We start from the raw sequence: 26,111 nt of genomic DNA, 5'->3' as shown, positions 1-26,111 counted from the left end.
GTGCCGATATGTCCCATACTAATAGGAATAAAAAACATAATCAGTTCTTTATATATATATATATATATATATATATATATATATATATATATATATATATATATATATATATATATATATATATATATATATATATATATATATATATATATATAGATATATATGTAAGTAAACAACCCACCACGCTCCCCCAACACCGATATAAATTATTTGTGCATAAATAGTAAAATATTAACAGCCTTAGTCCGTTTCAGCACAAACTAAAAATTCTGGTATAGATTTACTTCATGGGTCCATGAATCACTATAAATGCTTCAGTTGACAATTAATTGTTTTATTTGTAATCTTTTCGTATAAGGTCCTTGTCGGCAATAACAATCCAACTTAAATGCCCTCCCCCCTCCCCCCTCGCTGTTTAGCCCCCTAACTAAATAGTCTAAATAATACTACTTGCAAGTAATACTGGTCTCTCTCTTTCTCTCTCTCTCTTTCTCTCTCTCTCTCTCTGTAAGAAGACCATGTAAGACGGCTACATGAAAGGTCGAACTTCATGTCCAGTGAGAGAAAGTGAATGGATGGGTGGAGGAAGTTAACTCTCAAAATAATATACAAATTAGAATTTACATTAATATGTGATATGGGTGTAGTTTTTCTCTGCGTTGTAATAAAGAATATTGTTTCTTCTTTGCGGTATAAAATTGACATGAATTAGTAATTTGAAGAAAGAAAAAACGCCGAAGAAACAAACAACCCACACAAAACACATATTCACCCTCCCCCCCCCCAAAAAAAAATGCAAATAAAAACAACACGCTCCCCCACTCACTATGTGAACATATTTCGTCTTTGTGTCATTGGAAATTTCAGTGTAGCGGTTTCTTGATGCATTAGGCTGATGATATCCACGTCTCCTCTCTCTTTCGCTCCCTTACTAGATAGACTAAATAATGCTACGTGCAACTACTACTGGTCCCTCTCTCTCTCTCTCTCCCCCTCTCTCTCTCTCTCTCTCTCTACGTAAGAAGACCATGTAAGACGGCTACATGAAAGGTTGAACTTCATGTCCAGAGAGACAGAGAAAGTGAATGGAATGGGTGGGTGGAGGAAGTTAGCTCTAAAAAATATACATATCAGAATTTAGATCAATATGTGATATGGGTCTAGTCTTTCTCTGCGTTGTAATACAGAATATGGTTGTTTCTTTGCGGCATAAAATTGACATGAAGTAGAGCAGCAGAGAGGGTGAACAGACCATAGAATTCCGACAAAACAAATAAAACAAACAAATAAATCATCTCGTAGAAAGGTCCAGATTTTACAAATGAACTTTCCTTGAGATGTTTATTTTTGCAATGACCGATTGTGCTAATAAAACCTCAGTTTGAAATAGTAGCTGAAAAAATAAAGTACTCTACGTGTTTATTTATTTCTTGTTTATTTTTTTGACGACCAACGTTGGTAGGTACCCTCTCTGCTGCTATTAATTTACCACCATACCAAGTTTGATGAATATTTTTCAACGCGTTCTCGCTGTCGTTTTTCTTCATCTGTTTCATCTTCATCTGAATCTTCGGAATTTGTTCTATGTTTCAAGTAATATTCAAGTTCTGATGGTGGTTTTTCTATTTTGGGATTTATGTTCTTTCTGTGTTTATAATATATCATCAAACTTCTGTATCGATCTCCACCGCAATTTTTACAAATCTGATATAATCCTCTAACGCCGTTGTTACATCCAACACATCTTCGTGGACCAGCATGAGGATTTTTCTTTATAAGATAATTATGTTTCTTGCAATATTCTCCACGGCACCTTTTGTTGCATTTATCTGTTGTTCCTTGACGTAACCACGCACAGTTGTTCATTATATTAATGATATCTGTTTAATTTAATTTTATCATCACCCCTCTCTGCTGCTCCTCTTCTGCTGATATTAATTAAATTATTATGTTATAATAAAAATGGTACATCCAGAATCTCATACTGCAAGAACAGCTCGAGAACGATTAGAAGCAATTAAAAAATTTCTTCCTGTCAGAGACTCATTTAGAAAAAATCTACAAGCGCAACAAGAAGCAAAAGTTGAGTATGAAGAGGACACTAAAAAACTGTTTAAGCCCGTCACTGCAGCTACTGAACAAGTTACAACTGTCATCAAAGAAGATCTTCTTCCGGTATCAAAAAAAATAGCAAGAAGAACTAAACAGACGAGGGAGATTTTACGAGGCCTTCCAACTGACATAGCCGCAGCTCAACCTCCACCTGTTGATGAGGAAATACTTGAAGGTATTGAAGAACTTCGTACTGAAGTCGCCGATGTGAGAAAAAAACTTGCATCTAAATCCAAACCAGCTGGAGAAAACGTAGAATTAATTGCAAAATTTAACGAAGGAGTTGTTGAGGAAATTAGAAAAACTGAAAGAGAGAGATTACCTGAAGCAATATTAAATAGTTTATCTAATAAATCTAGTATTTTAAAACCCCGTTATGAAAAAACAAATGATGATAATTTCATTAAATGGATATATCGCGTATATTACAACAAAAAACAAGCTAGAGGTTCAGAATTTGAAGAACTTAAAGAAGAAGTAAAAAGACTTTATAGAGAGAGACAGGAACAACCAAAACAAGGAGAGTCCTTCCAGTATCAGCTTCCTCCACCTCTGCAACAAATAGAACAACAGCAATCTTCTTCGCCACAGCAAAGGTTGAAGTCGAAAATTAAAAAGACTAAAGAGCTAATTAAATTACTACCCTCGAAGAAAATTCCTGCACCGGTTGTAACATTTACACCGACAGGTTCACCACATGGATTTCGAGAAGGTTCACCCCCGGCCACCACTGAAGTTCTTACTCCGGTAATGCAACCACCAGTATTTAAAACACCTCAAGATGAACCTAAAACAGGATCTGGTTTATGTCCTGATAATATCATCAATGACGTGTCACGGTTAGAAGTTCTCATAGGAGGAAAACGTGCCGGAAATAATTCACCAGAAATAACCAATGAAGCAGCTGATATTTGTCGGCGACTATTTCAAGGTGGTATCATGGATATTGGCGTTTACCGAGAACTTATTGATGAGCTCGTTGATGACTAGTTGTTAGATAAATGGTAAATAAAATAAGATGATCGTGCATGATAATCATCGTAAACCCACACAGGTTAGAGCGGTAAACTCACGATTACCAATCTATGAAGCAATTTACGGAAATGGACTTGGTGATGTCATTCGAGGATTATTCACGAGGATAACTCCCAAAGTAGCACCTGTTGCAAAACAATTATCGATGAAGGCTATTGATATTGTTCGTGATAAAGCTCCTGGTGCAATTGTCAATGTTGCTGGTAAGGCGTTCTCGGCGATCAAAGAAAGATTATCACGATTATTGCGACGAAAACAACAACCACCGGTGAAACTGGCAAGTACTGAGGTGATGCCTGCAGATGTTAGTAAAATAATAAATCAGGCTGCAAATCAAAAACTAGCGGCGATATCTGAAGAAGCAGAAAAAAATATAACATCAAATTTAATAGCAGGAAGTGGTCTTCGTCGACGATGATCATCATTTGGAAAAATGGTAACTATAATAAAAATGTTCAGGCGCGAATCAGACCCAGCATTTGATATGGAGGCACCTGTCCTTAAGTACGAGTCAGTACGTGATTATCAATTTTATTCTTATGACGCAAGACTACCAAATCAGCGGGGGAGAATCGAATTACAGGTTCATGATACAAGTAGATATTTCTTGCCCGCTGAAGCGTTTATTGAAGTAGAAGGTAAACTTGTAACGAATGTTGTAGCTAATACGCCATATGCTGCTAATTTGCGTGTTGGTTTTGTCAACAACGGAATTATGACACTGTTTGATAGCGCCACATACATGATTGATGGAAAAAATATTGAATCAATTCAGAAGGATGTTGATGTTGCTACAACAATAATTGGTCTGGCGAGATATTCTGACGACTTTACAAGATCAGCTGGTCCAACAATGATGTTCGCTAAAGATATCACCGACAACGCTAACCATAATCAGTATACCAAGGTATTCACTCCAAGGGCTACTGCAGTTGATCCACAGGCAGAAGCTGCCAACCCCGATCGTGAAGATAGACCAGCTGCTGAATTTGAAATTATAAAAGATATTGCCCCGACTTTCAACTTAGGGTTTGCAACACGCCGGGCGGCGCTGTCGGGAGGTGATAGAAATTTTTCGTGTGCAATTCCATTATCTCACATCTTTGGATTTTGCAGAAATGTTAGAAAAGTCATCTTTGGAGCTAAACACACAATTGTGCTCGTAAGAAAAGGTGATGATAATGATGCAATCTGGCGAGGTGCTGGTGTTGCTGATGCTGGTAAAGTAAATATATCAAAACTTTCATTGTGGATGCCAGTAATGACTCCATCTATTACTGAGGAACAAAAATTACTATCTTTTATGGATCAAGGGGGTAAATCATTGCTATCATGGTTAACAGTAACCACAGATGCTGCTCAAAGCAATATTAATGGTTTATTTACATGGCATATAGCATCACAACAGGGTGTTTCTGCACCACGACATATTTTTATTGCACTACAAGATAATGCTCGGATAAATGATCAACAACGTTCACATATGATATTTGATAACCTTGGAGTTAGTGAAGTTTCTTTACGGATAAATGGACATCAAGAACCATCCGAGGATATACAACTAAATTATGCACAAAATCATGTAGCGCGCGCATATCATCGTTTAATGTCATTCATGGGACGTGATCAAAATATAGATACCGGGTTGCAAATATCACAACTAGATTTTACAGGTCGATATCCGATTTATTATTTTTCACTAGAACATCTTGATTTATCCAAACAATCTGTTGTTGATATACACTTTCGAGCTCATGTTACTGCCCCGCCAGCTGGTGGCTTTTACAGAGCGATCGCGGTCATACTTAGCGACAAGGCCATGTTACTTGAAGGTGGCAGTGGTCGAATGAGGGTCGTTGATGCACCGGTGGAAAATCTTTAATCGTGTTATTTAGAAAAAATATATTTTATATAAAAATGTCGTATGGTCATGTTAATGTTACTCTGACTCCTGGTCAGGTAAAAAAGCTTCAATCAAAAACCGCCAACAAATGCGGAACTAAAATATCACTAAAACGAGATCAAATTAGTGGTGGTCCAAACAAATTATCGTTGACAAATAATCAGATTAAACATTTCAATAAAGCCCTAGAATCAAAAACTGGAGTTCAATTCCATCTCTCCCCGAGCGCCATCAAAGACATGGTTAAAACGGGTGGTATATTTCCACTTCTTGCGGCCATTCCGGCATTAATAGCTGCAGCTGCTCCAGCCGTAGCAAAAGCGGCCGCGTTAGGTGCTGTTGGAACAGCCGCTGGAATGGCACTAAAGAAAGCAACAGGGCGGGGATACAAAAAAAGGGGGCGCGCTCTAAGATTACCGGGATCTCGTTGGGGGAGAGGCCTAAGGCTTCCAGGGTCATTTCGTTAAATGTTCCATCATCAAATTTTGATTTACTTGATGCTGCTAAAAAATTAAAAATATCCGCCTTTAGAGGTGTTTTTATGCGAGATCAATTACCGAAACAACCAAACAAACTAGAAACAGGTATTATTAATCTTGACAAACGTTCTGGACCCGGTACTCATTGGGTATCATACGCGATTGATCCGCGTGGAATTGTTTATTTTGACTCGTACGGGTTAGCTCCACCTGTTGAATTTATCAAGTATGTCGCACCACTCCACGCAACAACTAGCGGTTATAAAGTTTGGTATTCAACGCTACCCACACAAACAATGACAGATCCGCCAATATGCGGCCGTGAAGTAATTAATGTACTCGACGCAATATCAAAATCATCCAAGCCGCCACATAAAGTCGTGCACGATTATACAAGCAACCGATATGTTGCGCGTAAAGCATTTTAAACAACGGATCTTATTATAATGGTTGACATTTACGGAAGATCTTCTACTGGTAAGAAAATAAAATCCGACGTTGATCTGTCAAAGTATGCGACTAAAGATGACCTCGCTGATATTATGAACCTTGCTGGAGTTGCCCCAGATGAAGTTGTTATTTTTCAAGATCGATATGGTAAACTAAAAACCAGCAATATCAAATGGAATGATATAGTCCGGCGAGTACTTGGTGCAGTTACGGATAATATTCCCGTGTTTACTGATAGCGGCAAAATCAGAGATTCAAGTATGTCACTTAAAACCATCAGAGATGAAATTGTAAAAAGTGTTGCTAATCGCGTGAGAAACACCGGTGACACAATGATGGGTGAACTCAGCATGAACGGAAACAAAATAGTAGTTTTAAAAGATCCAACATCTGACGAAGACGCAGCAACAAAAAAATACGTTGATGTCAACTATGGCACCGTAGACGGTAAATTATCCACGCTACGGGCCGAGTATGACGTTCACACGGGCGCGTTTACAAGGCTTCGAAGAAATTTTCAAAAAGCCGATGATGCCATAAATAAGTTCTTTGGAAATCCTTCCGTCATTGACATGAAACTTTCTGATATCAAAAGTAACCTAGACACGATCAAACGAACACAGCTAGACATCGTAGCGGGAATTCCTGAGATTATCAATAAAACCAATCTGATTAAAATTCCAGCTGAAATAACTCCCGGGCATATCACAAACATCGTATGCACGGTATCATCGGGATTTGCAACATGGTCAAAACAAAATAATACCATCAAATATACCGCAACAGTCACTGGCGTGTACAGGCTGTCTGTGTTTAGTGCTGCAAAATTTTACATATTTACAACGTTTCCATGGCGTCATTCCACCGACAGGTTTCCCGGGGTTGTATCTGTTGTATTAAATAGCGGAACCGAAGAAGTATTTATGCTGGAAGCAACTGATAAGGAATTAACCGCAACATCTTACTGGTGGTGTTTGGAATTTGTAGCTGAAACACCTCAATTGTTTACTGCATAAAAATATATATGGACGGTGCACAATACAGATACAATCAAGCGCGTGAATGGCAGGCTGCGCTAAAAGATCAAGTCGATCAATATACAGTAAAAGTAAAAAAATATCGACGACGATTGGTTATCGTTGATGTGATTGTTTATTCAGTATCCGCTGTTGTTGCTGGAACCGGTGTAATATTATCAGCGTTGACAACGATGGCACCAGTAGCTGTAACTGTTTGTATTTCGGCAGCAACAACTATTGCAGGTGTGCTTGGTATCATCACAAAAAAATATGTACTTGTACGAACGAAAAGTTATCCGATTACAAAATAAAATTACATACAGTGACGGTAGCATACTCGAAATTATCCTCGTTGTTATCAGCGAGTCTCAGTGATGGAATTATATCTGATTTCGAATTTTCAATGATGACCAAAATATACGATGAAGGTATTAAAGATACAAGTATTAATAATGACAGAATTACTCCAGCAGATCGTGACCAACACAACTCCGCCAAAGATAACGATGATCTCGGTAAGTTCAACTAATCCTGAATTTAGTGTTAATTTTCCTACTGCAATTCCAGTAAAAGAAATAGCACTAGCTCAATTACGGGTATATTACAGCTGGCCCAATATCAGATCAAAATCGTTTCATGGTACACCAGCAAATAATTCGCTTGTATTTACTAACAAGAACAAATCCGATGGAACACCTGACTGGGTTGTTGTTGGAATACCAACTGGCAGTTACGAGATCGAACAAATCAGTGAGGAATTTGCGCGTAGAATAAAATCAATAACGGGGAAGGAATCAAAAATATCAATAAACGTTCATGAGCCGACGTTGTCCTCGACGGTTGAAATAAACTCGCCTGATTATGCCGTTGATATTTATCAATCTTCAATCAGATCAGTGCTAGGATGGCCTGAAATTCCCCCGGTGCATAAAGGACCACCAGAACCAACTCGGGATGATTTTACGTCAAAGACCAGTCTTCGTCATGATATTAAAATGAATTCAGAATGGCTAGATTACATAGAAGTAAAACCAGGATGGAGGGGGGAAACACCTGTATATGATCCTAGAGCTCTTTTGTATAATCTTAATGAACGTGTTATTGCTTTGAATATTGATTCTATATTTGCTTCAATAAACTTAGACCATGAAATACAGGTAAATAATTTACGTGATAGTTTTCAAGAGTATTTATTTGATTCAACATCCGCGCGCGATAATATTATTAGGTACATAGAAGTTTTAAATTATATAGTTAATTCTTCTGAAGTTATCTATAACAGAATTAGAGATATGGTTCTTAAGTCATCAAGCGATTATAAAAAATCCTTCGCAGCCAAGTACAAAATACCCGAAGCTGACATTGTAACGTTTAAGTTTCCTGATTATAATCCGGATAAATTAAGAAAATCTGTCAATGATGTCATTGACGAGTTTTTTCCTAAAATACTCCATGCATGGAGAAAACTAGCACCATATCCAACTGTTCTCAGACATGATAATGATCCACACGGCGGCGGAAGACACGTATCCCCGCGGATCGTTAATATAACACCGACGGTCGCGGTCAATCTGGTTTGTGACGTAATCGATGGCAGCTATCAAATAGATCTCGGAAGATCAAATCAGGCTCAACAAGGATACATCCTGTACACGTTCACACCACAAGTTCCCCCTGGAAATTTAATCGTGCAAGAACCAACTAATCCCGTGTATTTGCGGTGTCACAATAATATGTTAACACGAATCAATTTTAAACTCACAGACCACCTTAATCGCTTGATTGACATACGTGAAGAAGAGCTTGTAATAAATCTGTATGTAAAGTCGTAAGGACTTTTGTCTTAAGGATTTCTGTCGTAGATCTTCATGTGGAGGAGGGTTTTACACGCGAGGATTTCTTAACAGTTAGAAGAACATTTGTAACAGAGATCAGACTCAAATTCGATCAACTTAAAAAAAATAATATTTATTAATTTTACTGAAATTGTACAAATTACTTGATTTTGACTACCAACTACCCCCTCAGAAACATAAAAATGCACGAATTACTTGATTTTGACTACCAACTACCCCGTCAGAAACATAAAAATGCACGAATTACTTGATTTTGACTACCAACTACCCCATCAAAATCAAGAAAGTTCTAACCTTGTCAAATTGTTCCTAACAAATTTTATTTATTATAAATTAATTTTATTTATTTATTTACTGAGATTTTTATTTTTTTTTTACTAAAATACAACGAAATTGCTCAATTTTCCTGATTTTGACTACCAACTACCCCGTCAGAAATCAAGTAGTTCGTGCATTTTTCTTTGATTTTGACTACCAACTACCCCGTCAGAATCAAGTAATTTGTGCATTTTTCTTGATTTTAGTAAAAAAAAAATAAATCCTCAGTAAAAATAAAATTTATAATAAATAAAATTTATTAGGAACAATTTGACAAGGTTAGAACTACTTGATTTTGACTACCAATACACGTGGTCAGCGTTGACATGGACCCCAGTTACCAAAACTTTCATTTTCATTATCATCAGTAACGAGGTTACCTTGGATCGTTTCATCAGTAACGAAGTTACTCTGGATCGTTTCATCAGTAACGAAGTTACTCGCTGACATTATTTTTCTTAATAGTCTTATGCGAGTACTAATCGTTTTCTTTGCCTCATACTCGTGGGATAATAACGACTTAATTCTTTCTACGGCGGTAGAAAGAGGAACGAACTCCTTCACATGATCATCTTCTACGGTAGCTAGCGACTGAAACATTGCCGATTGAATCCGTTTCATGAGCCTGTATTCAGATGATAGTGTGTGTGTCCCCATGGTTTTACGTTCTTGTAAAATCTCAAAGTCAGAAACTATTTTTTCAGGATTAAGTTCATCAGATATATTAATTCCATCTTTTTTTAATTTTTTAATAGCGACAATTACATCATTGATATTTTCATGGTTCATTATATAATATATGAATCTTTAAAATAAAAAAAATATCCCTAGAACACCTATCGAGTGTATTAGCGAGTTCGTCGGGATGTTTCAGGGACAGCACAACCAAGAACTCGTAGCTTGCCACCGCAATCTACCAAGTTCATTAGGCAAATATTCCCTCTACGAGAGCCCCTAACCCGCCAAACAACGGTCTAGAGGCCCAAGAGGGAGGACGGCACAACCCTCATAAACTCGTAGCTTGCCACCGCAATCTACCAAGTTTAGAGGATATACACATAACATATAACTAACTAAGGACAGCACAGTCCTCATTAAACTCGTAGCTTGCCACCGCAATCTACCAAGCTTAGAGGATATACATACAATGAATGAAGAGCCCCTATCGAGTGTATTAGCGAGCTCAGATTATGAATACGGTACTAACTAAGGACAGCACAGTCCTCATTAAACTCGTAGCTTGCCACCGCAATCTACCAAGTTTATCGGACATACATATATACAATGAAATGGTTATATACAATGAATGAAGAGCCCCTATCGAGTGTATTAGCGAGCTCAGATTATGAATGAAGTACAAACATATAACTTAACTAAGGACAGTACAAACATGTACGCTCAGCAAAATCACACCCACAATAATTAATCCAGTGGGTGATACGAAAATATGTATCAACCACAAGTCAATATTGTGGTTGTGAATTTGCTGAGCGGAGGGGTTCTTGCGGTTCCCCCCACTATTATAAAAATCGCAATTATGCGCACCACCGACAAATTGTCAGCCATGGGGATTCGATCCTGGACCGCGAGCGCCACAGTCCAATACCATACTGATCGAGCTATCAAACATTGTTACGAACATATGTTTCGGAAGTTAATATATAGCTAAGGAACCAATATTTACACTAAACAGCGGTTTCTGAATAATAACGGTTTCTGTATTTAACAGTTTCTGTATTTGTAGCGGTTTCTGTATTTATAACAGTTTCTGAATAATAACAGTTTCTGTATTTAACAGTTTCTGTATTTATAACAGTTTCTGTATTTATAACAGTTTCTGAATAATAACAGTTTCTGAATAATAGTTTCTGTATTTATAACAGTTTCTGAATAATAGTTTCTGTATTTGTAGCAGACCGAAAATCAATAATAACAGTAGCATTAATGCACCAGTCAAAGAACTTTCCAGAATGTAAGTTCAGTGAACACACAACTGCAGGTCAATTACAATGAGTAACGGTTTCTGTTTACACACAGCTTCCTACGGATCAATAATATTATCTTTTGTATGATGGGAAAATATTTAAAAAACATAAATAATACTTCTACGAGTAATTAGTTACGATGTAATTAGTTACGATGTAATTAGTTAAACTGACTAATTACGATCATAAAAAACCAACCATCTACGAAGAAAACTATATATTACAAAGTAATCTCCCCTTAAATCAAAAATTCAGTAGTGTATGGAGGACCTACTGTGACATAAATTAAAAAAATTAATTCAATGTGGTGATGATAGTTAATAATGTGGTGATGATAGTTAATAATGTGGTGATGATAGTTATTGATACTGAAATGTAATTTTCTGTTTATATTTTTTCGAGAAAGCTGTTTTATATATATTTTCTGCCACTCTTTGTACTGATTGCGGGTGAATATCAAAATATTTCGCAGCAGAAGATATTGAACGAAACATAATTTCTTCACCAGTTTCTATGTTTGTGGAAATTACCGCCCTCTTTCCGATTGTCTTACATCTTCCTGTATTTCCACGTGTATTATTCTCGCTGTGAGAGATAGCTTGTAAATTGGATAAATTATTGTTTTGAGTGTCCCCGTCAATATGATCAATAACAAGACCATCATTGATCACTCCGAAGAAACATTCATACGTAAATCTATGACACAGATGATGTTTCTTTTCCCCCCCGCATGTGAACATTAGATAACCAGCATTAGTAATATAACCAACTTGTTTTTTTAACTTGCAGTGTCTGATGACACCATTAATATTTGATTCATAGTTTGTTATGACAGGATGTGGGACAAATATATTTTGCTCCATTATAATAATATTATATGTTTAAATCATTGTTTGTCTGAAATCTTGATATATAATCCTCCACGGATTTTATAGCGTTTTCACCGCTATTATTTTTTTGTCATAATATCTTTTAAGTTCTCTGAACCGTTTCCCGCCGCACTTCCCACATAATTTTGTCTTTCCACGTACTCCAATACCACACCGTAGACATGGTATTGGTCCTAGACTTCCTCGTCGTATGTTTTGTGAGTGCATCCAACAAAATTCCTTTCTACAGGATTTGTTGCATCGATTTACTGAGCCGATCATCAACCATCTACATTGGGACATTGTATATATATATATATAATTTTCTTTATTTAAATATTTGTTTTAATTATATGAACGAGTTTGAGAGATTATCCCAAACTAGGCCTGTTAAGTATAAATTCAACCTTGACAGATTATCTTCTGACTTGCCAGTACGAGATCTGGTTGATCCGAAAAATAAAAGTTTGATCTCGAAAATTCATGACGCTAAGAAAGAATTTTACACGGATGGTGCATCTCATACATGGTCAACGTTCAAGATTATACGCACTGACTTTGTCACGGACGCTACAATGAACGACAAGCGAGCGGCAACTATCATTAACTACATCGCTGAATACGAGGGCAATCAAAAATATTTCTTCAGAGTAAAATTTATTGTATTAACAGAAACAGGTAGTTGGATTATCCGTGACAAATATGATCCTGTCCTTGGTAATAATAAAACTATCATATTAAGTAAAAATTCCAGACCGGGTCTATTGACTGGTATTGATAAACCGTATTATGAGCGAGCGTATCCTGTAACAGCGGTTATTTATGGAATTTATGAGATAAATAAAAAACCTAACGTTGATAAACTAGCGCCGATGAAATTATCATCCTTGACCTTGTCAAGGTTAAATTGTGTGGCTGAACGAGTAATAGAACACTTTACAAACGCGATGCGTGGAAATGGATTAACTGATTTAAGGCGTGAAAAAATAAACTCGTGGGCTGATTCAGTTAAGGATACCGGTGCTACAATAAAAGATGTTGCTGAGTTAGGAAAAATATTAAAATTTCCAATAACCGTAGCAACAATAACAGGAGAAGTACTGTACCAGTCGAAATATAAATCGAAAGGAGCTCCAATAAATATTATCGATCATAACGCGCACGCATGGACTAACGCGGTAACAATATTTCCACGTGATCGAACTGTTAGATTTTACCCCACAGATAATTCTGGGGCAGATAATTCTGTGGCAGATAATTCTGTGGCAGATAGTATGTTTGATTTTATCAACGAAATAAGTAAAACCGATCCTGTATCGGTATGGTTATTCAAAAGTAATGAGGAGGGTGAATTTGATCAGTTTGTCAAACCGAACGGTGAAATATATCGCACAGAATCCCTCCATGACGAGATGAAAAATCTTGCGACGTTTTTACAGTGCAAACACGCGGAAAATACTGACAAATTACTAACTAATTGTTTTACCGTTCCATCTGTTGCGGCTCATTTCGCCAGAGAACGAAATTCATGGAAACCAACACGATTTGATTTACTCGAGGACGTACGCGCAAGTTGCGTCGAATATAGACATGGCGGATTATGGAATACCAAATACAATTACAATGATGTTATTTCGGTTGATATGGTTGCATGTTATCCAGGAAGTTTTCTGGGATACGGAGACTGTTCTACGTACTTTGAAAGATTTGGTCACCCTACAAACGAGATGACGCGAGTGGCAATTAATGGACCATTACCTGATTTTGATCTGACTGGATTCGCCTGTATTGAGTCGTTCGAGTTTAACGAAAATCTTCACAAGATTTGTTATGTTTGGTTTGGCAGACATTTTTGTGAAAAACGTTGGGCACCTATAGTTTTGTTGCGATATATGCTAGATTGTAGGATACTGACATCGTTGGTGGTCAGTGAGGCAATTATATCATATCATGCACAGACCAAAGTTTGGTTGCCCATGTCAGATTCTGAAGTTATCAGCGAGTTTAAGGAAAAATATCCTGATGTTTCCGAAGATGATATTCCTAATAAACTCAAAACCGCAAAAGATCTCGGTAGAAAAATTATAGGTAAATTTACTCAAGGTGGTGCATATGATTATAAAAGACATCACGCACGATTAATTTTAGATGATGCCGAGTACGATTTTATAATCGCTGATACAACGGCGAAAAATACATTTGTAAATCGAGAGAGTGTTTATTTATCCGACGGAACAAAATTAGGTACGATCGTTAGTTACATAAATGACGTATCCCCGCAATATACTCATCTAAGATCTTCCATGTTGGCTTATGTTTCTATAAATTTATTATCGATGATTAATAGATTTCCTGAGACCGCAGTCAGAGTCGCAACAGATTCGTTTTATATTTCAAGTAAATATTTAGAACCTGTTATGAAATTTACAAGTAATGATGAACGATGGGGTTCGTGGAGAATAAAAAAGGAACTATTACACAATTATGTAGAATCAGCAGATGTTCCAGTGAGAGATGTTTATCGTGAGGGTAATAAAATATCAGAAATGTCGAAGGCACCATCGTTGAGTGATCCAATAACTAGATATAAGACAGTATATCTCAATGGACCTGGTGGATGCGGCAAAACGACTCGAGCGATTAATGTTTTTAGAAATTCAGATATGATCGTGCTGACACCCACACATAGACTTGCACGTGAGATGAAACAGCGGCAAGTACAATCGTGCACGTATCATAGTTTCTTCCGATGGCGCGGGGATACATGGACTCCTCAACGGATGGGGGAAAAATATATACCTAAAATAATTATTTGGGATGAGATATGCACGGTCTCATTGGATACATTAAAAATGTTTCTTGATTGGTTGTTGACGAAAAATACAGCCATAATAATGTGTGGCGATCATGGTCAACCGCCGCCCTTTGTTGGACCATCTCCACATGATTGGTTAAAAAATTTCGTTGATTATTACGAAGAAATAGATGATGATCATAGAGCTCTTGATGCAAATTTGAAAGAGTTTAAAAAATTAATCAGATTACAATCAAACAAAATTCAGTGTGAAATAATACGTGGAGTGATCTCAGAGACATCAATGAGTGATTTTTTGAACTCATGGAGACCCACCGATTTGATCGTAGCAAGTAGAAAAATAATCAGAGACGCTTTACAACAACAGTTATTTCAGCTACATAAAGAACAATATTCAGAACTACCCGTACCGTTGTGTTATAGACCATCAGATACACGAAAACAGAATATTAATGTTGATATTCCAGGACAGACAGAGTCAAGGAAACAGAATCTCGTATTAAATGATATTGTCGCCGTTGATATCAGTGTAGTCGAAGATGCATTACGCGCTGACAAATCTCCATGGGTGTTAGGATACGCTATGACGATCCACTCGTCTCAGGGATTAACTATTTCTGATACACGAGTCTGGATTGTAGACGATCGCATCGAGTGGTCAAATTTAGTTTATTTAGCGGTATCGAGGGTCAGAAATATATCTCAATTACGTAGAATTATAATTCCTGAAATCGTTGATAAATTTAACATCATCGATGATGATATAATAAGAAAAAAATTAATCGGATACAAACAATCTGACAAAAAAAATAAACGCGACTTTGATCTTGATGTTGAATTTATTATTGAGTTAAAACAGCAGCAGAACAATCATTGCGCAAGTTGTAATTGTATAATGTTATGGCGGTATTCGAGTAATGATTCAAGACAATTTACCGTAGATAGAAAAGATAATAGTCGCGGTCATACACGAGAAAATACCATGTTAACCTGTCTTGAGTGTAATCGACGTAGAGGCGCTAGTGCTAGTTAAGTGATCGAAATCACCGAAGTGATCGCGGTGGTAGTTGTGTATCCGCGGGAATTATTTGTAGTTGTTCACGTGTAAATCCACGTTGAGGAGCAGCAGAATCTAATCTGTAGATTGCAGGTCTGGAAACGCCTACATTTCTTCCAGTGGATCTTGTCACGGTAGATATTTTGTGTGTGGTAACACTCCAAATAGGATCAGTTGCTCTCGCGCTACCACCTTCAAGTTCACCAGGCTCATATAAATATCTGACTGTGACATCACCTAATATTTTTTGTTTTCCAGCATCTTTTCGTTGTGTTGGTATATTTTTTTTTGTGACCGCGCTAATGGGTTTCATGTTGGTTGTTCGTGTGATTTCATTATTTAATGCAGCTATCACGATTGGTAATCTTGCAACCCATTCACGAGATCTCTTATCCTGAATAAATTCCCTCGCGTATTGATATCCAAATAACCGTTCAGCAAGTGTTCGATTAAATCGCTCAACAATTGCTTGATCACGGTGAATTGCAGTATGACCTCGTCGTATTTTGGTATTATGTTGTTTCATCAGCGATGATACTGGACCAAGAAATTCCCTACCAGGATCAACCTGTAGTAGCTGTGGCCATCGTAGACCACCTCGTTGATAAATTCGTTCAAACGCATCGGCTACTTCAGATGATGTTTTCGCCGATAGCGGTTCTGCTTCTTTATATCTACTTGCAACATCAACTACGGTTAGCGCGTATTTGTACGTTTTTCCACGTACAGTATCATGCGGTAAAAACAGAATATCAGCTTGATGAACTTCATTAGGAACACTGACATCGAAATACGAGTACTGAATGTGTTTAGGACGTGGTAGATAAATTTGCCATATTGCTTGTTTAGATAACCACGTTTTAGCAGTAGAATGTTTAACCGATGCTGCATCAGCGAGTTTACCAATTGCTGCTTTGCCTCTCCAGTATCCTCTCGGCGAATAATAAATTGATTCCATTATTAATTACCAGCCCCAATCGCTAATTTACCTTTCATCGAGGATCTTACTAACCAATTAGCTAATGATTCTCTAATATTTTTATTTTTTATAGAATTTAATGAATGAATTAATTTTACATCTGCAATATGCCTATCTTGTAGATTTTGACTTTTATAAGCTACATCATGAGCATGACAAGCTCGATCAATAGCATTTATTGGTTCCTCGCCTGGTTTTGGTTGATCTTGATTATCGAGCCTGATATCGAGTCTGGTATCAGGACCGCAATAATTATATCCTGGTAGATGTTTTTCTCCGCTGTATTTAGCCCATGGAGCACCTGGAAACTTTGACATCAAATTAGCAATATCACCACCGCGCTTATTAGGTAAAAACGAAAATTTCTTTCTACATCATACAGAACATTTTCCACCGTACGCTATTTTTTTATTTTTTGTTGTAACCGTAGCTAAATCAATAGTTGGAGTTTTAACTTTACAGCGTAAACAATATAAATTCATGTTATAATATATATGGATATAATTGATTTCTCAGCAACTCGGCAGCGAGAGCCAGTTAAGCATCATCCTGCGCTACCGAACTCCATCAGAATGATTATCATAGGACCATCTGGATCGGGTAAGACGCAATTATTACTTAATCTGATAATGAGATGGTTGAAATGGGATAAGTTGTATTTAGTAGCACCATCCGTTGATGATCAGCGATGTTATGATGTACTTAAAGATTTCAATGAAAACGCGCGATTACTGGATGAAGATAATGATGTTATAGAGTTTATAACCGATATTGATGAAGCACCATCCGTAGATGTTTTGGACGGATTTATTAATAATTTAGTTGTATACGACGATGTGATGCTAGATAAACAATCAAATCCAGCCAGAATATTTTCCCGAGGGAGACATAAAAATACAGACGTGATCTATGTTACTCAACGATATACACAAATTCCGAAGGTGATCAGAGACAACTGCAACATTTTAGTTGTGTTTAATGGCGTAGACACACACACGTTGCGAAATATTCATCAAACTTGGTGTGGTGGTGACATGGATATAATTAAATTCAAAAATTTCTTCTCACGAGCGCAAGCTACCCCGCATGGATTTATAACAATAAATTTACATGATCCAAGAACAAGATATCGTGTGGGTATTGATAAAATATTTGGGTAACAGGGGGAGCAGCAGAGAGGGTACCTACCAACGTTGGTCGTCAAAAAAATAAACAAGAAATAAATAAACACGTAGAGTACTTTATTTTTTCAGCTACTATTTCAAACTGAGGTTTTATTAGCACAATCGGTCATTGCAAAAATAAACATCTCAAGGAAAGTTCATTTGTAAAATCTGGACCTTTCTACGAGATGATTTATTTGTTTGTTTTATTTGTTTTGTCGGAATTCTATGGTCTGTTCACCCTCTCTGCTGCTAGTAGTAATTTTGAAGAAGAAAAAAAACCCACACAAAACACCTATCCCCCCCAAAAAAAAAAACAAAAAAAAAAACAAACAATATGCATCCCCCCCACCACTAAGTGAACATATTTCGTCCTTGTGTCAGTGGAAATTTCACTGTAGTGGTTTCTTTATGCATTAGCTAACATCCTCGATTTCAGTTGTTTATATACTTTAAATTTCGTACGATATTTTCTGTATAGCAAAGATAGTTTTAACTGTTTGTTTAAAACTGGTAGATAAGCTCCCCATCTCCTCACCCCCTAAAAAAACGTAGGCATTGATTCATCTGATTCCTTAGCCAATGGTCAAACTTGCAAATTTATGAACGAGTGACCTTTATCACCATGTACAACCGTATTACTTAAACTTACATAGTCACATCCCAGAAAAACTATTTGGCAAAAGCCTTTCGTCCTTATTATCAACGGGTTCTCTATACTACCTATTGTACATGGTGAACATACAGAATGTTCTACAGCTTTCGCGATTGGCTCAGACGTCTAGAGAAGGTAGGCCATTTCAGTGATATATGTCTATTTTTAGACGCAGTTTGTTATAAACAAATCCACATGTATATCGCATATATATACTCCACGCGCTTCAAGAAAGTTATAGAAGATTCGCGAATTTAATTAGTTTGTAATATATAAACGGGCCGACTCTCCACTCGACTATGCATAGAAGATTCAAAAGTGAGCACAAAGAAAAGGGTTACGAGTCAGAGAAGTGACAATCTTCCTAAGCGAATTTCAGTGCGAATATAAATAGGGTAGATACCTTTGCACTTCACGCATAATAGTAAAAGACTGAAATAATGACTGGAAAAGCACCAGCTATCGGTATTGACTTGGGCACAACTTATTCTTGTGTCGGAGTTTTTCAGAATGGAAAAGTAGAGATTATTGCAAATGACCAGGGAAACAGAACGACACCGAGTTATGTCGCTTTTACAGACACGGAGAGAATGATCGGCGATGCTGCTAAAAATCAGGCGGCTCTCAACCCTGAGAACACCGTATTCGATGCAAAGCGACTTATCGGTCGACGATTTGACGACCCGAGCGTTCAAAATGATATTAAACATTGGCCATTCAAAGTTGTTAATGTGGAATCCAAGCCAAAGATACAGGTGGAATACAAGGGAGAGACCAAAGTTCTTGCTCCTGAAGAGATCAGCTCTATGGTTTTGACGAAAATGAAGGAGACGGCAGAAGCTTATCTTGGTAAGAAGGTCAAGGATGCTGTAATTACAGTGCCAGCCTATTTCAATGACGCACAGAGACGGGCCACTAATGACGCTGGAGTTATCGCCGGTTTGAATGTCCTGAGAATCATCAACGAGCCCACAGCCGCCGCCCTGGCATATGGACTTGACAAGAACCTTAAGGGAGAGATGAATGTGCTTGTGTTTGACTTAGGGGGTGGAACATTCGACGTATCTATTCTGACAATTGACGAGGGCTCCCTGTTTGAGGTAAGGTCCACAGCTGGAGACACACATCTAGGTGGTGAGGACTTTGATAACAGAATGGTTAACTTCTTTGCAGAGGAATTCAAGAGAAAACATAAAAAGGACATCTCCAAGAATGCGCGTGCCCTACGGCGTCTACGCACAGCATGTGAACGTGCAAAGAGGACTCTGTCCAGCAGTACCGAGGCCAGTGTAGAGATTGACTCTTTGCACGATGGCATCGACTTCTACAGCAAAATTACAAGGGCTAGATTTGAGGAGCTGTGCATTGACCTGTTCCGAAGTACACTTGAACCCGTAGAGAAAGCTTTGAGGGACGCTAAGATGGACAAATCTATGATCCATGAGGTTGTGCTTGTTGGTGGTTCCACCCGTATTCCTAAAGTGCAGAAACTGTTGCAAGAGTTTATGAACGGCAAGGAGTTGAATAAGTCCATTAATCCTGACGAGGCTGTAGCTTACGGTGCTGCAGTTCAAGCTGCTGTCCTGACTGGTGTTCAGAACGAGTCCATCAAAGACTTGCTTCTAGTGGACGTCGCTCCGCTTTCGCTTGGTATCGAAACGGCTGGTGGCGTAATGACAAAGCTCATCGAGCGCAACACAAGAATCCCAACCAAAACATCGCAGGTCTTCACAACTTACTCCGACAACCAACCGGCTGTATCCATTCAAGTATTCGAGGGGGAGAGGGCCATGACAAGGGACAATAACTTGCTCGGTCGTTTTGAATTGACTGGAATTCCACCAGCACCCCGTGGTGTGCCCCAGATTGAAGTAACGTTTGACATCGACGCTAATGGAATCCTTAACGTTTCCGCCGTAGATAAGAGCAGTGGCAAATCCAACAAAATTACAATCACAAATGACAGAGGTCGGCTTAGTAAAGAGGATATTGACAGAATGGTGGCCGACGCCGACAAATACAAAGCGGAAGACGATAAACAGAGAGAACGCGTGTCAGCTAGAAATGCTCTGGAAAACTACATTTTCAGCGTGAAACAGGCGGTATCAGACACTGGAGACAGATTATCAGTAGACGACAAAAAGAAAGTGTCGGATACTTGTGACCAGGCACTCAAATGGTTAGACAACAATTCTCTGGCAGAAAAAGAGGAGTTTGATCAAAAGTTACAAGATGTTCAGAAGATGTGTTCCCCCATCATGGTAAAATTACATGGCAGTCAACCCCAATATGGCGCCCATACTAGCCAACAGGGATCTCAGGGCAGGCAGGGACCCACAGTTGAGGAGATGGATTAAACTAAGATGAAAGGTCTAAATCTAACGAGTTATGACTGTGATAAAGTTTGAAAAAATTGCCAAAGTATTTTATATTTAATATGATTGTACTGGACGTAAAACAAAATGGAAGTACAGACTTCTGTTTTTTTATATATATAGAACTGATTCGTTATCAAATATCGAATTCTCAGGTATTGTGGTGTACAAGTTTACAATTAATCTCTGTGGTCATTGCAAGCGGCCAGTTACCATTATGTCATTGGCCAGTATAATTAAAGTAACATGTCCTATACATTCGTGCATATAATTTCATGATTTTATGTGCATTACTGTTATATTTTATATATTTTAACGAATGTTAGGATCTTTACGTTTCATATATTTACTTGTTGTACCTCGTGTTTCATTTACTCGAACGTTTTGTATAGTGTATTATTTTTAGATTTTCCCCAACTACTTTTAGTTGGCACCACATACTTATACATTCATGTTAGACACATTCTGTGTTAATGTTCGCCTAATGTTTAATAAAAGCTTTTAAATTTTTCTTTGCTATTTTCGACTGGAGGTTTAACTTTTTTCCTATTTCGGCATATAATCACACTTAAATATGCACACATCACCACATGCAGCCGACATTTCTGAAATCTCTCTATCTCTCTCTCTGATGCCACTCGTCTGTGGCATCATGCCCCAGTGCTAGATATCCCTATAAACTCCCACACTGCAGGCATCGTAGCGATATGACTACAATTGTTAAAGTATACATCTCCCTCTCTCTCTCTTTCTCACTTTCTCTCTCTCGTGTCAACACAAAAGCACACTCGTTTTTCATTGATTACCTCCAAAGACAAGGAAGTGGCCAACACACGACGAAGCGGTGAGGGGTGGAGAGCGCGGTTGAGTACAGGGTGAGTCAAGTTTGGACAAACGGTTATATATATATATATATATATATATATATATATATATATATATATATATATATATATATATATATATATATATATATATATATATATATAATTAGCGAAGTACCAAAATGTAATGTTTAATTGTCTGTTTCGTGACAGAATATACTCTTTCGGTGTCATGAAAATGTGTCGATTTGTTTTCCAGTAGGTCTTGAAATTATACCGCCTATCCCACACCTCCACCGTGCGTATCAACTGTTCCATAAACAACAGGAACGATACAATCTTTCACAAATGCTCAACTGAATGATACACCTTAACAACAAAGTATGTATCGCTTCTTTAAACATTTATGATTACAAACCGATACAGATCTATTTTTATCTTCATGAACTCCAGTCATTGAACATTTATGATTTCACACCAATACAAATCTGTTTTTATCTTGAAGAACTCCAGTCTTGAAACATGTAGGATTCCACACCGATACTGATGGTGTTACCTTCAAGAACTCGGTATTGGAGTAAAATTGATTTGCAAAATTTGCACAACGTACGAATCACGATATTAACGTGATCTCTATAAAATTAGCACACTGCACTAAGTGATATCAGAAAGGACACTGCTAACACTTGATGATGTACGATGCGAGAAAGTTAGTACCTAAAAGAAATCTATTCAGTGCCACAGCCTAATCTCACTCAGTGCTGCCTTTTGTCGCTAATAGTTACGTTTAAGTACTAACTTTTTCATAATTAAAATCAGGGATGCGGACAAGTCGAGAAGAAAGAGAAAACAAAACCCCCTAGCCAATTAAGATATTTATGCACATTTTAAAAATATTACCACTGTTAAATCTGTTCTCACACAAAGATTTGCGAAATTATTATCCATCTCTTTCGCTATGTTGGATTTTTTAGCCAGTTAATAAAATAACATTTTGCTCAATACAAAAATTGAGCGAAATTTGTTATCTTTGTAATTAGTGTTGGTAATTCAGTAATTTACTAATTGGTTTTGAGTGCCCCACATGTACTATACTCTGCCAGCTAAATCCAATGAACGGGCAAATTCAACGTGTGGGGTCTCATGAATGTTTCATTTGTGGTATGTCGAATACTTTAGACAGAAAACTACAAACTACAGCGAGGTTAATATCAAAATAATTTTAAGCATCGCTGCATATTTGATTGGACGGTTATGATAAATACTTTCTTTTCCTATTGACAGATCTACACGGGTGGAAAATTGTCAGACAGACGAATAGATAGATCTGCCGATAGACATGTTTGAAGACAAATAAAGGCAGACCGACAGAAAGATGGATACATACACGAAAACATAGATGCATGCTGCGTGTTCACTGTTCTCTAATAAATCTCAGGTGTTGTCGGAATAAGGTCTTGCAGGGCACTATCATTGAAAGTATTATGCCTCACCCCAACCACTCCTACAATATATGAAGGTCACAAAAACATAAAAGACAAGAACAAACAAACAAAAAAAAAGAACAAACCAACGAGAAAAGAAAGAAAAAACGATAAAAGCTAATAAGGTTAGACAATACCAGTGTTGTCGTCATTCCAAATCAACATACCCTAACATGCAGATCGAAATGGCCATATATAATTCATTCCATTTTATAGTCAACAATTAATTTGATTTTTTTCTGGTGCCCCTGTTGGGTTGATGCCCATAAGCACGTGCTTAGCGTGCTTAATGTATCGTCCGGCACTGATCCCAGGAACATTAGAGGACAGTATTCGACTACTGTTTATAACCACCTATGACTGTTTAGAACTTGCTGCAAAGCATGTAGACCGATAAATAGAGTAGAAGATTGTCGGTAAGACAGGCAGAAAGGAAGGAAAACAAATAAAGATTAAAGAAAGATACATGCTAGTTCCTTGACAAGATGTTTGCCAATTCTCTCCTTGTCAGATTAATAGATATATACTGGGGAAAGAAAGACAGAAAGTAAGAACAGAGGTCAGATAACCAGACATAGGAATAAAAATTGGTTAGAGGAATGGTATACACATTGATAATTAGAAAAATGACACAGGAATATAAATATCTGTACATCTGAGCCTATTGCAGTAATTCCTGGGGAATTAATCAAATATGATACCTGTCTTGCAGAAGATTACTTTGGCAACAGATTTCCAATGGTTCACGAATTTCCATCTAGTGGTTTACGAGGCGTGGTAACAAGCAGGCGGATGGAGGGACAGACGGGGAGATATTGAGAGAGTGTCACAATATCACCGTTAAAAACCCAGATGAAAATAAAAATAAATAAATAAATAAATAAATAAATAAATAAATAAATAAAAAGGTGGAGTACAACTTGCTGGTCTAGTCTGATATGTGTTGACAGTTGGTTCACCTATTGCGCATGCTATTTCTCAGACAAGTGAGGAAAATAACTTGTCTGAGACTTATCTACAACCCCCCCCCCCCCGCCTTTCACCACATGGAGGAAGGGAGAAGAAAGCATTCCAAAGTGAAGGCACAATCTACACCCAAAGAATTATCATTCACCCAAGCTGAGTGTGTCAAGATTTATTGGTGTAGACGTGTTCAAGAAAATTACAACAGTACAGACGGATGGGTGCACTGTAATGAAACGCTTGTTTTGAAAGCAAGGGGATAACTAGAAAACTCGTTCACTGGCCTTTATTGCGAAGGTTTTTTCTTTCTTATTGTCTGCCACTCTTTCTGGTGTTTGTTCTGCGAGGAAAGAATGATTAATTAATATATAGGAGTTGTTGTGATGAAAAAGTAAAGAAAAGAACAGGAATATAATGACGGAAGAAAAGACCAAAACGTCCACATCAGAAGATTTCTCTACAATTCGATGGAAGACGGAGAAAAGCATTTATAAAATTGTGTGCATGTAATGTATTATGTGTGTATGTAAGCCTGTATGTGTGTTATTTTTGGGTGAGGTGCAGTCCACATTATAAAGTACAGTTCCCTCTTCAAATGGGGCATGATGAGGCTGACTGTTACTCACTGCCTATGTGTGCCGATATGTCCCATACTAATAGGAATAAAAAACATAATCAGTTCTTTATATATATATATATATATATATATATATATATATATATATATATATATATATATATATATATATATATGTAAGTAAACAACCCACCACGCTCCCCCAACACCGATATAAATTATTTGTGCATAAATAGTAAAATATTAACAGCCTTAGTCCGTTTCAGCACAAACTAAAAATTCTGGTATAGATTTACTTCATGGGTCCATGAATCACTATAAATGCTTCAGTTGACAATTAATTGTTTTATTTGTAATCTTTTCGTATAAGGTCCTTGTCGGCAATAACAATCCAACTTAAATGCCCTCCCCCCTCCCCCCTCGCTGTTTAGCCCCCTAACTAAATAGTCTAAATAATACTACTTGCAAGTAATACTGGTCTCTCTCTTTCTCTCTCTCTCTTTCTCTCTCTCTCTCTCTCTGTAAGAAGACCATGTAAGACGGCTACATGAAAGGTCGAACTTCATGTCCAGTGAGAGAAAGTGAATGGATGGGTGGAGGAAGTTAACTCTCAAAATAATATACAAATTAGAATTTACATTAATATGTGATATGGGTGTAGTTTTTCTCTGCGTTGTAATAAAGAATATGGTTTCTTCTTTGCGGTATAAAACTGACATGAATTAGTAATTTGAAGAAAGAAAAAAAAGCCGAAGAAACAAACAACCCACACAAAACACATATTCACCCTCCCCCCCCAAAAAAAATGCAAATAAAAACAACACGCTCCCCCACTCACTATGTGAACATATTTCGTCTTTGTGTCATTGGAAATTTCAGTGTAGCGGTTTCTTGATGCATTAGGCTGATGATATCCACGTCTCCTCTCCCTTTCGCTCCCTTACTAGATAGACTAAATAATGCTACGTGCAACTACTACTGGTCCCTCTCTCTCTCTCTCTCCCCCTCTCTCTCTCTCTCTCTCTACGTAAGAAGACCATGTAAGACGGCTACATGAAAGGTTGAACTTCATGTCCAGAGAGACAGAGAAAGTGAATGGAATGGGTGGGTGGAGGAAGTTAGCTCTAAAAAATATACATATCAGAATTTAGATCAATATGTGATATGGGTCTAGTCTTTCTCTGCGTTGTAAT

The 26,111-nt window shown here is 37.4% G+C and overlaps 1 protein-coding gene across 1 annotated transcript; it reads left to right on the top strand.

Annotated features, from left to right (window-relative positions):
* Window positions 1-19,008: 19,008 nt before the first annotated feature.
* LOC149771060 (heat shock protein 70 B2-like) lies at window positions 19,009-21,581 on the top strand. Its single transcript, XM_089948876.1, has one exon. The coding sequence runs from the start codon at window positions 19,136-19,138 to the stop codon at window positions 21,050-21,052; it is 1,917 nt and encodes a 638-aa protein (XP_089805002.1). The 5' UTR covers window positions 19,009-19,135; the 3' UTR covers window positions 21,053-21,581.
* Window positions 21,582-26,111: the final 4,530 nt, after the last annotated feature.

The sequence above is a fragment of the Sinohyriopsis cumingii genome, unplaced genomic scaffold (assembly GCF_028554795.1).
Source record: "Sinohyriopsis cumingii isolate HCF-2022 unplaced genomic scaffold, ASM2855479v2 utg002132l, whole genome shotgun sequence".
Lineage (NCBI taxonomy): Eukaryota > Metazoa > Mollusca > Bivalvia > Unionida > Unionidae > Sinohyriopsis > Sinohyriopsis cumingii.
This window is presented reverse-complemented; position numbering and strand designations above follow the sequence as displayed.